This window comes from Drosophila tropicalis, unplaced genomic scaffold, assembly GCF_018151085.1.
Source record: "Drosophila tropicalis isolate 14030-0801.00 unplaced genomic scaffold, ASM1815108v1 contig_845, whole genome shotgun sequence".
NCBI lineage: Eukaryota > Metazoa > Arthropoda > Insecta > Diptera > Drosophilidae > Drosophila > Drosophila tropicalis.
In genome coordinates this window covers 8963838-8981100 of record NW_027173338.1, presented here as the reverse complement: position 1 = coordinate 8981100, position 17263 = coordinate 8963838, and the positions used below count along the sequence as shown (strand labels likewise).

At 30.7% G+C, this 17263-nt stretch overlaps 2 protein-coding genes across 2 annotated transcripts; both read right to left on the bottom strand.

Moving 5' to 3' along the window:
- Positions 1-1624: 1624 nt before the first annotated feature.
- PRL-1 (PRL-1 phosphatase) lies at positions 1625-7146 on the bottom strand. Its single transcript, XM_068294620.1, has 4 exons — positions 7007-7146; positions 6747-6913; positions 3834-3965; positions 1625-3009 (listed from the first exon to the last, which is right to left on the bottom strand). The coding sequence occupies exons 1-4, from the start codon at positions 7124-7126 to the stop codon at positions 2898-2900; spliced, it is 531 nt and encodes a 176-aa protein (XP_068150721.1). The 5' UTR covers positions 7127-7146; the 3' UTR covers positions 1625-2897.
- A 173-nt stretch (positions 7147-7319) lies between these two features.
- Positions 7320-10729, bottom strand: LOC137580536 (uncharacterized). Its single transcript, XM_068294621.1, has 3 exons — positions 10560-10729; positions 8891-8968; positions 7320-8007 (listed from the first exon to the last, which is right to left on the bottom strand). Exon 1 carries the CDS (start codon positions 10724-10726, stop codon positions 10601-10603), a length of 126 nt encoding a protein of 41 aa, XP_068150722.1. The 5' UTR covers positions 10727-10729; the 3' UTR covers positions 7320-8007; positions 8891-8968; positions 10560-10600.
- Positions 10730-17263: the final 6534 nt, after the last annotated feature.

The window sequence follows — 17263 nt, the reverse complement described above, 5'->3', positions numbered from 1 at the left end:
TAAGTGAGAACAAAAAAAAAAAGCAATTACACACTTTAACTATTTGATATAATTTCTATAATTTCGGTGCTTTGCGCTGCCATATTAAACATATATAGAATATATACTTGCATATATTCTCTAGTCCTTTTTTGGCTCATACATTTTGCAGCTTTTCAGCACTCGTTTGGCTATGCCAAGAATTTTTAAAATAAAAATGCATAGTTTCTTAAATTGAGAGCTCTCAACTTTACAATAACAACAAAGCTTGATTCATAGTTTTATGTCATAAAACAGCAATGAAATGTTATTCAAAAACGAAAAAAAAAAACAATCCAGCCTAGACATTTAGCATTATGCACTGTTAGCTAAAACTGAACAAAATGGTACTACTCTCCCCAATGTGCAAGAGATTTAGGTTCAAACTTTAGTTTAGTTCTTTACATTTGCATTGATTTGGCTTTTTTACCTTACCTATGCCAGTATACGAACTTTCTCACACGTGTAAATGAAAGTAGTTAAACAGGTGAAATGTACCAAACTTTTCCCTTCTGCACAATCGAAACACATGTTATGGAAGACACTCAAAAACAACCTCACGACACTGTCGTTCTTAGCTAACAGTCACATAGTCTCTCCTCCTCGTATATTGTAAATGGATTCTGAAAAGATTTCTCTTTTGATTTCATAATTTTTTTTGACAATTATTATTTTGGAAACTACATATATATCATGAAATTTGCAAAGATATCGTAAAAAGAACAAGAAACATATACTATTATTATAATTATAATTATTATTACTGGATACCGATTCGAGATATTACAATTGTACGCAGTCTTTTTTTCTGGGTGGATCAAAAAAAAAAAAAAAAAAAAAAAAAAAAATCTACAAAATGGTATAAAAAACAAAGAGAACAAGAACAGATTGTAAAAGTTATTAGTTTTAATTATCAATATACATATATTTATTTATATATGCGAAACAAAAAATAAAGAGAAACATCGTTAAACACATAATAAAATTGTCTATTAAGTTTTCTAAGGTTGTGGGCAATTGGAAATTTTCGAAAATCTATTTAAGACTAAGAGCTTAACGATGTAGACATCAGTCGGTAAATGATCAGTAAGTTTTGATAAACACAAATTTATTCGAATTAATTTTTCTTTCCCTTCTGGATCCAATCATGACCTGGAATAGATGAAATGTCCTATACCAGCTTGAACTTCGGGAGCACCCGCTCTTCCCACATCCTTTTGGCAAGCAAAATACTGAACAGTACAGAACAGTTTTACAATTTTGTCAGGGTTTAGTTCTGTGTTGATACCGGAGATGTAAATAGATATAAACAAGACATCCTAATTAAAATATCCTTCGCAAAGTATTGGACTTTCCATTTCTGATTAAAATATTAACAAAAATGAAATTGTTTTCCATAAATATTTCATTGTTAATGGGTGTAAGCAAATCAAGTTTAACATTATTAATAAAATAACAAGACAAGTTTTAATTTAATATATCGTTTTTTTTCTTTTTTTATTTCCTTGTAATGACTAACATTTTAAAAAATTACAATTCAATATTGGATAAATTAATTTGTAAGCATTATAATTTTTTTGTTTTGTTTTTGTTTGACGTTTCGGCATTTGTTAATAATAAGTTTTATTTTCTCAATAATTTTTCATGTTCATTTTCTCAATTTTTTGTTGTGGGTTTTTTTTATTTTATTTTTTTTGGTGTTCTTTTTGCTTGTCTTTAGGTTTTTTTTTTTTTTGTGGCAACTGCTGCAAATATTTTATAGTTAAATGTATGTAGTCATTAATGTAAAAATTTGTCGCTATTTTTTATAATATGCATATAAGTTTTACTGTTTTTCATACACATATACATATATATGTATATAAATATTTCTCAGAGAACATTTATTTTATTGTTCAACATAAAAATCAAGCGAAAGAAAGCGAAATGAATTCGTAAATAATTGTGAAGAAGAGCATTGAGTTGTACAATTATATAAATATAGATACATTTTTTTGACTTTAGTTTACTGTATTCGTTGGATTAAGAAAAGAAAGTCAAGTTAGTATAAAAAAGCTGCAATTAAGTACATCGATTTGCCAGATAACAACAGAATCGCTTATAGTTTAACTTTAGTTACAGACTTAGAACGCTTCATTTGAGAATTGTTGTTTGAAGCGATTTTTTTCTATATATTTATATGTATATGTATGTGTGGGTACATGCATAACTGTATAATTAGTTCCATTTATATGATTTTTCATAGTTGTTGGGTGTATGTATATACTCGTGTGTTTCACTCTACATGTTTTCTTTCTTTCTTTCTCTTTTTTGCTTGGTTTTTTTCTGCAGTTAAGTTAATGCTCGATTAGACTATGGCAATATGGGTATAAAGAAGGTGAAGGAGCTCATCCGATATTATCTTTCTTTACTACAGTTGTTAATAATCTTGTTTCATATATACCCTTCTCTACAACCATTTTATGGGGTATTATGGGCTGAATATTTAGAATATAATATATAATTACAAAAATTAAACGTTCTCAATCGTTTTTCTCTTTTGAATGTGTGCTATGTGAGAGAGCGAGGGGTATGGTTCTGGGCTATCATCAGTGGGGCGGGGAGAGAATACAAAATAAATAAGTTACATTAATTAATACATACAATTACATACAATTCAATGCCAATCAACTTTTTTTTTTTAATTTTTAGATAGATATTTACTGGGGCTATAGATTTTATCTTGGTTTGTTTTAAGTTTTTCATGTTGGTTGTTTGTTTTCTTTTGGTTTTGCATTTTCGCTTTTTTGTTTTATTAATTGTTGTTGTTGTTGTTTTTTTTTTTTTTGAAAAAATGAACACTTTTTATCTGGTGGGAATATACATATGGTTTTGGAAATCTATTGCACAGAACATGAATTTTTGTGGCCATTTTTGTGCTTTAGTCGCGCCTTTGGCTTATATTTTTCCAAAAATGAAAGCTGCTTGGCATTAATAGCGCCGCGTCGTTTACTAAAACGAAAGAATGGAACGAATAATTAGATATTTACTTAAGTTAATACATAGTTACGTTTGAAAATCATTTATTGTAACTGTTAATACAAGGATTAAGAATTAAGACTAAGCTTTTCAATGTGAAGTCGATAGGTAAGATTTATTCATTTGGTCATTTAATAATCAGAAATAACAATTTAAAACACAAATTAAGTCTTTCGAAGAAAACTCTTCATATACCTGTGAGTACTCAAAATATTTTGAATAAGTTAAATAATGTGATAAGTAATCACAAGAGCACTCAAAATAGTGTAAGCAAAATAATGGAATAGGATTTAGTACTCAAAAAACTGTGAATAATTGCATATGAATGATTCAAATTCTTTCAATACTGTGAGTACCCAAACAAAATGTGAATATGTAAGATTCTGCGTATTCTGTAAGCACTTAAAATTCTGTGAATATTGTGACTAAATAACTATGAATATTTGAATATTAATAATGACAACTCATCAAATACTGTAAGTACACAAAAATAATGTGAATATTGTGAAGAATAAAAAACCTGCGAATACTTTGAGCAGTCAATATATTGTGAATAATGGGAATAAGTATTCACAAGCTCATAATGCTTAAATATGTAAAAGAAAAACGCATTGAATACTTAAAATATTGTAAAGATTGTGCTGCAGATCACTTTGAGTTTTTGATTGTTTCAGTCATACATTCATTTAATAATTAGTTTCCATAATATTTGAAGGTCACTAAAAATGCTTTCACACCAAATACTTGAAGACGCGATAAATTCGAATATATGTATATAAAAAAGCATTTGAACTTACTCTCTAATCATTTCCACAGCTGCTTCATATTTCAAGCCTAATTCGATCAGTGCCAAGGCAACCAAAACTGGAGCACGTCCCAAACCAGCCACACAGTGCACAGCAACGCAGGCGTCCGGTGTTTGTTGATATCTGAGAAAGTATTTAAAGAAGAAAACCCAATTTAGATAAGTAAACAACAAATAATTAGCAATTATAGTAATTCATAAGAAATATGTATATAATAATAAAATACATCTTAGAAATAAACACATAGACAAATAAATACTTAAGAATAATGATAAGTGACAAGTTGATTGTTGGCAGAGTGTGATGATTGCAGTTGTGTCTACGCTTACCGACAAGTTTCATTATCAACAAATGCAGTATTATTACAAATTGCAGCTGATGGCGTATCGTTTATATCGATTTCATTAGCGGTTAATGGCATTAAATCAGTTGCCTTGTTGTGATTGCTGTTGCATGTTGCTGTTGTTGCTGCTGCTGATGCTGCTGCTGCGGCCGATATAGAAGATAGACTGGATCGGCTTGTTGGTTTTGTTGTTGCATTAATTGTTGCTGTTGTTGGGACTGTTTTTTGTATTTTTGGTATGTGTCTTAGCGAGAAACGCTTATGTTTGTTGTAGTAGGTTATTGTGGCGCTTGTGGACTTTCTAAAACTATTTGGTAGTAATAGTAGTAGAATGTGGAGTGGAGTAGAGTAGTAGAAGTAGTAGTAGGCACAGTAGGCGGCAGTATCACAAAAAACAAAACCGAAAAAACAATAGCACACAATACAGAAAAATTAAGGTATAGTAATATTTGTATTTTATTGAATAGAGTTTGGGGGGGGGCAGAGAAAAAAAATCAAGGTATAAGAGAAGTTATTTGTGTGTGTCTGAGAGAGGATCAAAAAAAATCTAGGGAGCAACTAGAAATAATACAAATTACACTATATTATATACATATTATATGTATGTATGTATATATAGAGAGCGCAAATAATGAATTCAAAGAAAAAGCTGCAGAAAATCATAAATAATTGCGTGTGGTTAGGATGGAGCTGAAGCGGGAAAAGCGCAGTTTTGTGGTTTGTAAAGAGTTGGGTTAATTATCAATTTGTTAACTATATCCCTGCAAAAGTTGGTCAACCGTACCTTTTTACAGTTTTCTAAAGCTTCAGGACCTTTTATGGAGATAGTCGCCCCCTTGGAGGGTAAACTCAGTAGTCCAATTATGTAAATTCATAAGAAGAATGAGAATGTCTTTGATAACTCAGGGATCAAAGTCTCCAAAGAACTGTGACTACATACTTAGTTTTGGTATGAGTCGTTCATTCACTCATTTGGTCTTATGAATTGATTCATTTTGTTTCATTTGAGTATTCATTTAAAAAGTATTCAGACTCATTACACAAGCACTCAAAGTAACAGAAGTTTTGAAGGTAATCGTGTCCTCCTTATACTTTAAATCAATTTTAATTTAGACTAACTAAAAAATTGTTCATTCATTTTGTTTGGAAGGACAACTGTAGAATGAGAAGCTTCTTTTAGAAGGTCTATATATGAGATAAGATTTATTGATCTGGAACTCTGCACAGTGTGTCATTGAAAAATGAAGCATTTTCTAGATTTAATCAAAGACATTTTGCCATAAAATTGTTTAGAAATCTTACAAATCTCAATACAAAACATTTTTATTAAAGAATTTTTCAGTTTTAACTACTTGGGAGTCTAGGTCTGGGAAAATGTTTTCTGCAAAGGTTAAGAATCTTTCATTTCGAAATGTTTCATAGAAACTGAAACAGCTTTGCAAGCTATTTAAACTATAGGAAATAAAGCTTGGCCAAGGCTAGACCCTTTGATTATAGTTTTTGGCGTCAGGCATTTTTTGTTTGTTCAGTTTTCATGTTATAAATAATAGTTTAGCAGTTGATGTGTGTTTTTTTTTTTGTTGATTTTGTCATTTTGTTGGCTTTAAGTTGATGTTAGTTTAAATTGTTGTTCTCATTTATCAGTGTAAGCAACAAATAATAATACTGAATAAATTGATACAATCACTTGTGGTATTTCGGCATTTTTGTTTTACTTTCTTATGTTTGATGTGATGAAAACTAAGCTAATTTGAATATATACAAATAAAATAATGTTAGTAGAAGTAAGAAAAATGTGCTAAAACTACAATTAAAAGCTAATAAATATATTAAATAGGAAATCTCAATACAATTTTTAGTTCACATATCAAGTCTTTTATAGTGACAAAGTAAGTTGCACTCAATGAAGTTGAGCCAAGTCAAAAATTGAAATAAATCCTTATAAACTCTAATATTGTAAGATTGATAATCGATTTGAGTTGTAACTCTCAACAAGTTTAAGCGAAGAAAATAGTAAGTAGTAGTAGGCATTTTGTAGTTTTTTTTTATGTGTTCTAGGCTTGGTTATCGATTTTCGCTCTAATTAGTTGTAATTCTCAACTAGTTTAAGCGAAGAAAATATGAAATTTTAATTCTGGAGTTTATTTTTGAAATGTTTTGTGATTCTTGAAATAAGGGAAAGCATTTGCGTTTATAAGTTAATTTTTAAAAGATTAAAAAATAACTATTTTTTATAGAAAAGTTAATGCACAGCACTTAAGATCTTTAATTTATAAAGAATAAAAAAATATAACCCAGAAAAGGATAAAGAGTTTGAAAGAAACGAGAAACACGAACTTGGCATTAATCAATGGCTTTTGCTTGTTATAGAAACTAAATGTGAATTAAGAATTATAATTAACAAACCTAGCTTCATTAGGTTTATCATGATTTCAAAAAAATGATACAGCTTATGAATAAACAAATATATATTACAATTGTATAAGTAAATATAAATATGAATAATAGACATTATGCGATCATCTAACTTAAGAGCAATTGAGAAATTGTTTGCCACTTACTTTTCCTTCAAGACCTCAAACCATTCGTCAACCACTTGCTGTGGCGGGAAGGTGCCATCCTCGAAGGCCAAGTCCTTGACAGTAATCCCCTGTGACTCAAGCTCATCCGTATTATAGCTTGGCTCACAGACACGCACCACAGTGTTAACATTGTTCTTTTTAAGCTCCTGCAGAGAGACAGAGAGAGAGAGAGAGAGAGAGAGAGAGAGAGAGAGAGAGAATTGAAAGATTGTTGATTGCATTCTGAATTCCAGACTCACCATAATATAATGATTAATTGTTATGTCTGATGGTCGATCGGTGATTAGGAACTTCATGCCCTTGTACTCGATTAGAGCTGGGGCTGGTCTTAGATCTTTTTGACGCATATTGATGCTCATAAACAATTATACGAATTGGTTAAAGAAAAGTAGCTCCTGACTTTGATTTTTGTTGGGTTTACAGACAATTAATTGAATAATAAGTTCGTTTGTTTTTCTTCAATCTTAACTTAAAATGTATTAAATTTAAATGAAGGGAAGTTGCTTGATTTCTAATTTGCAAAAATTTCAGCGTGCCTACGTTCACTTTGACTTTTCGTTTTGTTTGTTGTTTAGTTGGTAGAAAAATAAATATTTATATATATATGTGTGTATATAATTAATTGATTTTCGTGTGTGTGTGTTTGTATGTGTGTGGATAGGGATAGAAGTTCGGTATTAGAAACGAATTTGATAATAATTTGTAATTAAGTACAACTTAAGTAATTTAAGTACAAACAATTTGACGTCTTAAACTCTGTATCACAAGGAAAATCAATGAATTATCCTTGACATTCAAAAACAAACGAAATAATAAATCCCTGTGTCTCTCACTTATCTTTAATTTATAATGATTTATGATTTACAAAAATGTTTTTTCTTTTCTTTTGTTGTTTCTTTACAATTTTTTCGTTGCTAAATTTAAAAATAATGTAAATTTTGTTTTTTTTTTGTTTTTAAATTTAATTTTGATATGAACTGCGTTCACCCAAAGAAATTGTTATTGTTTTTTTTTACTCTTTGCTTCGTTTCTAATTTCTTATTTTCTTAGCTTTGCGCTTTCTTTAAGCGTTGTTTTTTTTTTCTCGATCCCCGATATTATAGTTATGTATATATATAAATCAGTTTGGATACTCTGTCCACGTCTGATCAGTTGGATCTGTTGACTTCTGTTATGACCGCTGAAAAGCGTTCACTCAGGCTTGCAATCACGACGCCCGATTGGGTTAGACTTTAATTACCTAAAAGACAGGGAGTAGAGAATGGTTTAAATAAAAAGTAATAAAAAATAAAGTAATATAAAGATTTCATGTTTTGTTTTCTTTGTTTCTTCTCAATTAATTCTATTAAATTGAATTGCATGCAATGAAATAATTTGCCACATCTTTCAGTCCCATTTAATTCCATCAATTTTAACAGTGTCCAACGACTGGGAGAGGGTAGCGGATTAGGGGGTGGTTGTGCTTTTCGTTTCTGGGGGTCAACGCACTTAATTTTGCTAAAACTCAAATGACCTTAGTGGTAGTGGTCACCCGCCACGTGCCAATTAAGTGAGGGAAACAAAAATATTCCATTGAATTCCACTTCTAGGTGGGCCCAACAACTACTCATGTACTTTTTAGGGGGTGCTTCATTTATAGTTAAAGCCTTAAATATGAAAGGTATTTCTCTCTCTAGCATATAAAAGCATTCTCTACTCTAAAAACAGTGTGTTCCACATTAATAGAAGCACCCTATTTTTGCTGGACAATGTTTAAAACAATCTAACTTTGATCAGTTATAAGAATTAACAAGTTCCAGCTAAATTTTACAGAACCTTTAATCCTATTCTTTTAATAAATCAATAAGTTTTCCACACGAAAATATGCTGGCCTTATTAATGTGAAGAGCAAAGTAGCTTGGATAACTTAGTTCACTAGCAAAGGTTTTTTTTTGTTTATTGAACTTGGCAAATGAGATTGTGTTGATATTGGGCTATTGTCGAATATGACTAAAGCTTTATGGGGTTCATTTGTTAATTTTAAGGGGTAAAACAATCATGGATATTGAAATTTAAACAGTTTGAAAGTTTAAAGATCGAACTTAGTGATTGTGATTGATGTAGATTGAATTATTATGACTTACTTTTTATTTGTGCTGTGCCTGGCAGTATTCTGCACTGTCTAGATGAAACTCCATAGATGTGGGAACAGGTCTAACCAACTGAAATAAGATAAGAAATAAAGCAATTGATAAGAATCGATAAAATTGAAAGATTTCTAGTCCTAAAATACAGGATAAAAACATCTAAAATAGAACTCATTCCCTTTATTGATCTCTACAATGCCTTTTCATTTCATTGGCAGCCAAACAAAGTAAGTATAAATTTTCTTTTTGTGTTCCAAGTGAAATGTTTGTTCCTCAAACGAACAAAAGCCTCGAAAAATGTACGTGACGAAGATAATGATGATGATGATGATGGTGAACATTTTTTCCAAGAATATTTACATTATTTTTATGCCTGCCTCTGAACTGTGTTTCTTTTTGCTCTCGTGTCTACAAATATAGATTCTATATTATATGCTTTTAAGATTTAAGATATTTCTACATATGCCATATATAAATATGTTATATACAGCACACATTTGAATGTATATAAATGTGGATATCTGTCCATTAGACTGGTTGTATTGTTATAATGAAAATTTTCAAAAGACTTAATCTATTCTTTCTTTCTACTTTTACATATTAATATTATTCATACGACAAGGTGTACGCAAAAACATTTAGAATTCGGTGTCAATACTCGCTTTTTACTATATTCTTAAAGCGTTATATTCTTATAGTTTTAGTTTTATAGTTATCTTATAGTTTTTTTTCCTTTGCATTATGTAGGTTGTACACTCTCTTTTTGTTTTTTGCCAAACTTCCACTTATGTTCGTCATATTGATAAGAAAATTATTTGCGATAAGAGAGAGAGAGATATCTTGACTTTATTTATATAATGATATATAGTTTCCATGGCAACATAACTTTATTTTGAATTTCAAAAATGAAAACCATTCTAATTCAGAATATACATTTTAATAATTCCATTGTCAAATAAAACTTTTGCCAAGAATTCAAGTGATTGTCGTGATTTGCTCTTTGTTTAGTTGTTATTTTTCACAAGTATTTGGTCTCTGTCCCTCTCTCACACACACTTAAAATGAAGTTCAATGTGTGGAATTCTATGGCAATGATTTTGGCCAGGTAATTAACAGATTACCAAGAAATCGAAGTAGGTGTAAGTGTTATTGGGCGAAACAAGAATATGTATGTATGTATGTATATTTAAAGGGAAGTATAACGCGTGAAACTAATTAAGAAGCGGGTGCAAGAAAAAAAAAGAATAAATAAAAACAAAAATCAAACAAAACACATGACTTTCACTTAAATCGTTCCTCATATAAGAGTGTGTGTATGTAGATATATATTTTATATAGTTAGTCTCGCTCTTTCTTTAGCTCTTTGAAATCAACTTATTTATTTTGCAAGTTTTCTTTTTGTTTCTTTTTTTTTTTGTATTTGTGTGACTTATGCAATGTATGTATAGATGTAGGTAGTAGATTCTGTTTTGCGTCTTTGCAAAAATGAAAAGCAAATATTTAAAATACACCTTATATCTGTATGTACATATAAAATATAAATATATATGTAAGTATATGAAGGTACACACACACACACACACGCACGCACATATATAGAGAGAAACACACTCTGTCACAGTTTTTTTTTTGTTTTTTAAAAATATATGTATATAATATTAATTACAATTATTTGCGGCCCAGATAACTGTTAACTGTTTGGTTTGGTTAATCGCCCGTTATGCGACGAGATAGTATCTCGATTAGATATCGACAGGTGTCAATTCTAAGACGTTGATCGATTACAACACTAATCAGACGACTCGTTCTGCTGCGCGATGAGCACTCTTGCATCTTTTGCTATCGACTGAGCGTATTGACAACTCAACAGCCAAGCCAAGTGCCAAATTGAGCCCCCCGCCCCTCTCCACCGCTAACAAAGTGGAGACTTACTGAGAGAGAGAGAGAGAGAGAGAGAGAGAGTCACACACTCAACAGTATAGCGGGTGGGTGGAGAGTTCGCCTACTGCTTAAATAAGAGCCAGTTTCTTGTTCTCTCTTTCTCTCCCGGTCTCTTTCGCTGTGGGGGCTCCTCGTGACGTCTATTTCTACAAAAGTTGTGAGAGGAGAGTTGGTTGCTTTTATATATTATATATACATATATATGTATATTGAGTTATATGCACGTTTATATGTATATACCTAAGTGTATACTCTTCCTTACTCATAAAAAAATTAAATTTCACAGTCTGCTGCATTTTTTAAAGCTTTAAATTTGCAAGAGAAAAAGATGTAGGGGGATCTGAGAGACAGAGTGAAGAGTAGGGGCAATTGGCAGCCGGTTGTCAGCAGACATTCGAATACTTCTGTATATATGTTTTTTTTTTTTTTTTTATTAATCCTTCCATCAACAAACACTTTCGTTTATTGTTCAATTTATTAAATGATTTTAATTGTTTCTGTGAAGTTCTTTTCCCTTACAGGTTTCATATACTCTTCCCTGTAGGGAAGAGTATATTAAATTGACAACAAAATATGTTGCCTTCGAAGGAAAAGTAAGTACATTTGACCTTTAAATGCTTACAATATAGACATATATGTATTCCTAATATACTTTCATCTGCATAAAAACCAAGACTACAAGAGCTATAGACAAAGATTGTATTGTATTGTACTTTCTGCCACGCCCCTTAATTGAATTACTTCTAAACTTAATATGGTTAATTAAGTGATCAAGATATATACATAGGTCTACCAAATGTCTATAGAATTGCAACAGAAATGACTGAGTTTAACATAAGAAAACATTTTTTCTGACAATGAAAATAAGGTAAAGGTAATGCAAAGCCTTTGTTGCTCTTAAAAAAAAAATTTAACTAAGAACTTTAGGGCATTTTATATAAGATGCAGAGTATATTGTAGTCGACCCTAAATCCTTCATACTTTATTGCTTTAATTATAATAAATTGTTTAAAAAAGCCTACATGTATATACATACATATATGAACTTAAAGACAATTGGGTGAATTGGTTGTGGGTGTGGTAGAGAGTGCTTCTGGACATTCAATTGACTTTAATTTACTGATCAAGTGAGTCAATAAAGAGTTTTAATTAACGGTTTCAAAATTCTATATATTTTTGTTACTAACCATTTTAATTATAACCTATAAACCATACATACATATGTGATATACTGTTTATAACTCAAAGAGACACAAGTATAAGTATGCTATGCAGAGGGGTTTTTGGCTAACATGACTAACTCTCATACATATATCCTCGTACAAGCTTTTGTGCTTCATCACTTGTCAACAATAAAGTGCCAAAGACCAACCTTACACTCTAATCCTTGGATGTTAAGCACAAAAAAGTTTAAAGACCTTTCAGATAGTTGCAGAATAACAACCTGTGCTTGTTCTATGTTAGTTGAAAGTTTTCGTGCTAAAACTATATAAACAAAGCATAAAAAACAAAGATATAGAATCAAAAGCTGCTCTGCAAATCAAGTGATAACACGTCAGAGATTTAGTTTTAGAGTTTAAGTATCCTTAAGGACCTTTAATGGCTTAGGGTCAACAACTAACTTCACAAATCATCACTAATATATTATTAGTAGTTATCAATCGTCATGATTTCTGTGGAATTTATCATGACTCTTTTTGGTCATATATATTCCTTAATTGGATCATGACACGAATCGAGCTTAGTTTGGGACATCATCTACAGCATTTAGTAATTGTAAGTTAGTTGATGGCATGCAAAGACACAAGCTTTATACAATTCAAGGTCGCGGTTGTTATTTAAGAATAACAACAAACCCTTAAATTTTGTTTATTGTAACTCAACAGTAAGTACTAATGAAGGTCATCTCAATTTATCTAAGCATATACATATGTATGTATATGTAAATTGTTTTAAATTAAAACCAGTTTAAACTAACCATATAAACGCATTTGAATAGGCATTATAATAATAGAAATACAAATTGTCGCTAGCCTATAAAAGGCAATTTAGTCATGATATATAGAATTTCCACAGCAACATATGCTTGAGTGATTTTCAGAAACAATTACAGGTAGGTATTGTTAAAAGTACATATATAAATCAAGTAGAAATTTCAAGGCAAGCTATCATTGCAGTGTATTCTAGATGCTATACCCTTTCCGATTCTCAAATTAGTTTTTAATAAATTTGAACTTTTAGTAATAATAAGTTAAATAACACGAAGCTAAGCCCAAAGGGTACTGTGTTTAAAGTGTTTATAGGTTCATATGTGTGTTTAACATTAAAGATTTTGAAGAGAAGGAATATTCTTGTCAATTAAATCCATTTTATTAGAAACTAAAGAAAGAGCAATCAAAGGCACATTAATTAAGTTGGCAATACAAACTAATGATACAATCTACTATCACCATATTGAGTAAGTGTAAAAATCTAGACAGATATACATACATATGTAGATTAAGTCACACATTTCTCACCGATGAGCTGGAAAATTCCAGCTATATACATATATATCAGCACTTTACGTCAGTCTTTTCCTTATTTAGTAATTTTATTATCACACAGACACACACACCCACACAAGCTTGTTATGAGACACATAATCTAATCAATTTATTTGCAGTAAAAATTCCAATTAATTGTTAAAGTTATGTATAAGAAGAAAAAAAAAACCAAATACTAAAACAGAAAATGAACCCTTAAGATTTATATGTATATAGAAAGTTGATTGTCCTCTCTTACTTTGTGTGTGTGTAGACAAAAGTCAATGTCATGTGGCCAGACGATTTTCTTTTTTTCTTTATTATTACTTTTTTTTTTTTTTTTTTGTTTGATAGACAGCAAAGTCTTGATGCCGACACAACAAGTTTTGAAACAAAGAAAAAAAAAAAAACAAGAAACCAGGAACCAACCAGGAGAGGCAACCAAATTTGTAAGGGGATAAAAGGTGAAAAAATAGAAGAAATAACAATAAATAAGTTTGGTTAATTCAATGTCTGGGTGGAAGGGTTTCTGTGTCTGTGTGAAATTTTCAGTCACATTATTGGGTTCAAGGTACCTCTAGCACCTCTTTATAAATTTCATGCAATTGAATCTGAGCCTTCAGTTAGCATATCGAATTGCCAGACGTTTATGTCCACGTGCTTGAATGCAATAAATACCTTCTACTTTTCTCGCAAAGACGCAAAACGGTTTAAGCAGCCAATTGGCGAATGAAAAAACGCGATTCGAGCACAAATAAATGAGAAGTAATGGGTATAAAAGCTTCGATATAATTAAGTTCCACCAACCCCAACCCCTTTATAGTATCTTCAGATTATTTAAACAAAAGTAAGGAAGGAAACACAAACACACTCTACTATGGACTGTGTTGTTTCACAGTAATTTGATAATGTTTTCGCCATTCGATATGTCTACATGTGTCAATAAAAGAAACAAACAAAAAAAAAAAACAAACAATTGACGAAAGGACCAGACATTATTCAGACGCATTGGCATTATGCAATCTTGCGAAATTCATATTGAAAATAATGTAGACTAAACAATTGACAAGCTGTGATAACAATGTTGACGGGCGGCGCCGCTTGAATCTGGGCTTAATCTAGGTTTAGTTTACTTAAAGAAAAGTGGTAACTGGGCTTTTCCCTTAACTATCTAGATTTGGAAAAGGATTTAGGAAAATATGAGGAAACTCATCAGACTCAAGGGAGTTTTAGACCCATTTTTATTCATAAGGCATTAACGAAAGTTTTCTGCAAGTTAATCGAGACCCTTTATTAGATAAAATAAATTGAAATACTTAACATGTTGAGAGGAGCTGTTCATACTAGTTTTTGATATTAAACTTAACTAAAAGGAACTTTTAAAAAATCAATAAGAAAGTCAAAGTCGAAAAATATCTCTCCACATTTGATCTACAATGAAGGGTCAATGAATTCTTTAACCTCAAGTATTTCAGATTCACAATAATATATTGTGCCTTACTTATTAGGAGTTTAACCCTCATCAATCATCTAATAAGCAAAAATAGTCAATAATGTATACTTACTTTTGACACTTTTATCAAATTTGTATAGTAACTATGAACTTTCTCGACAGAGTCACGCATTGAGAAGATCTAATTTAACCGCAGTTAAGTTGCGGTCACTAACTAAATCTCGCATATTCACACACAATTGAAGTGAAACTACATGGAAAGCAATGTCCTTTTGTGCGCAAGTTGAGAGCTTTCAATGTGTGTGTGTGTGTGGGGTTTTTTTTCGTTTCGCTTATTGATTTTGCAAGAGGAAACTGTGCTTCACTAAAATTGTATTTCATCATAGCATGTTTTTCTTACGTTCACAAAAATTACAATGGAAATCTATAATGTAGAAATGTTCCCTCAGTGTTACCTTGAGGGGGAACTTGAATTGTCAAAGTTCAAGGGAGAATAGGTAAGTAAAACCAAAATTTATTGGCTGGATAAATTGTGTTTAAATTTAAAGCTTTTACTTAAGTTTTAGTTTGTTTAGGCACTTTAGTTATTGTGCGCATATTGATGCATCCAACTGTGAAGCATTCATATATATATGTACATATATAATGTATGTAATTTTGCAGTGATTTAGTCCTTGTTGTCAACAAACGAAATGTTTTACCATTGAATCGAATCTCTTTCTTCATTTTGTTTCAGTCGATGCACTTGTTGTTGCTATTTCACCAACAACAACATTAATTCTCTGACAGTGCCACTTGTAAGGATTTCACCACCGACTTTAGTTGAAATCAAAGATCCATACAAATCAAATCCGAGTCGGAATTGAGAATAGTTTTTGATGAAATGCCAGTAAATAATCTATTCTAGCCTGATAAAAAAGTATACAAATCGCTTTAAACTAATTGTAAACTTTTTAAATAATTAACTACAGTATGAAAACTTTAAAGTTTCACTGTAACTTCCGATTGTGCTTCCAAATGACGTATGTATTTTGAATGCGTCATCTGGATGTGTTATCGTAACTACTGTTGACGTTGCTTGTAATATACATACACATGAATATATATACATATATACATGCATACATACATAATGTTTATACTGTTGCATTTTGCCCAATTATCAATCAAACAAGAGAATCACTTACAAGGTTATCATTTCTGCAGTGCATTTTATTTCCCCTCTATAAAATGTACGAAGCAAGCAAGGACATCGAAGAAGAAGAAGAAAAATAATAATAATTTCCTCAGGCTATATATAGAAATTCGGTTTTATGCCCCTATGCCGCCTGCCTGGCTCCCGTTCTGCGATTTGACTATCTATTTCTTTACCATTAGCCGCTTTTGCCGACCGACGAAACGACCGAACGACTGACTGACGCTTGTAAATTCAATTGCATGTTTTGTCGTTTGGCTTTGTTTTTGGGGTTATATTTAGACATGACATGGATGAGTAGTATGTATTTTGAGGGGGGGTGGAGGAAATTATTTGCACAAGTTCCGAAAACGTGACAATCGTAAAAACAAAAAATGGGATAAACAATAAAAGCAAGCAGCCAATGCCAAGTCAAGAAGACGAGCAGGGTATAGGGAGTTAGGTTTATCGATCGGTGGATATATAATTAAACTGCAATTAGTTTGCGGTTATGTATATTAAGGTGACAAGTGGGCCAAAATGAAGCAAAGTGGAAAAATTAATAGCTGTGAATTAGGTTATCTATAAATATTAAAATAAACATAATATTAATCATTTGTTTTAGTTTTATTAATTGTTTATAAACATTAAACACATCTATTAAAATTGTATTAAAGCTTTTAGTCAATTTTCAAATGAAATAAATCAAATAAACAACTTGAATGACAAACATTTATGCAAAAAGTAAATTTAAATTTTGGCAAAACAAAAAAAAATAGAGAAACTGGCACAAAACACATACAAACACATGTGTATATAATACATACATATGTAAATATGTGTGTATATACATATATAAGAAGTATTTCTGATTTTGTTTTTATCAAAGAATAAATAAAGAACCAAAAGGAAAAAAAAATGGAAAAAACGAATGAAATAAAATCAACAAAACTAAATCAAACTGCAAAGATATTCAGGGTAAGAAAAAAAAAATTCATGTCTCTCGGGCTCCCGGTTTTGATATCATTGAACTTACTCAAGGACAGAGCAGAGCAAGTTAAAAAAAAAAAAACAAATTTATGAAGGAAAGAGTGAACGGAATTGAAGAGAATGTGTAAATAATTGTATTAAGGTTGTTCCCAATTACAATTCCGCAATAATTAGTCTTTAAGTAACTTTTTTTTTTTTTTTAATACTTTGACTAAACATTTATGTATGTAAATACTGCCGCTCCTTAATAACTAAATACCCATTTCTGCTATATAGAAGAAAAAAAA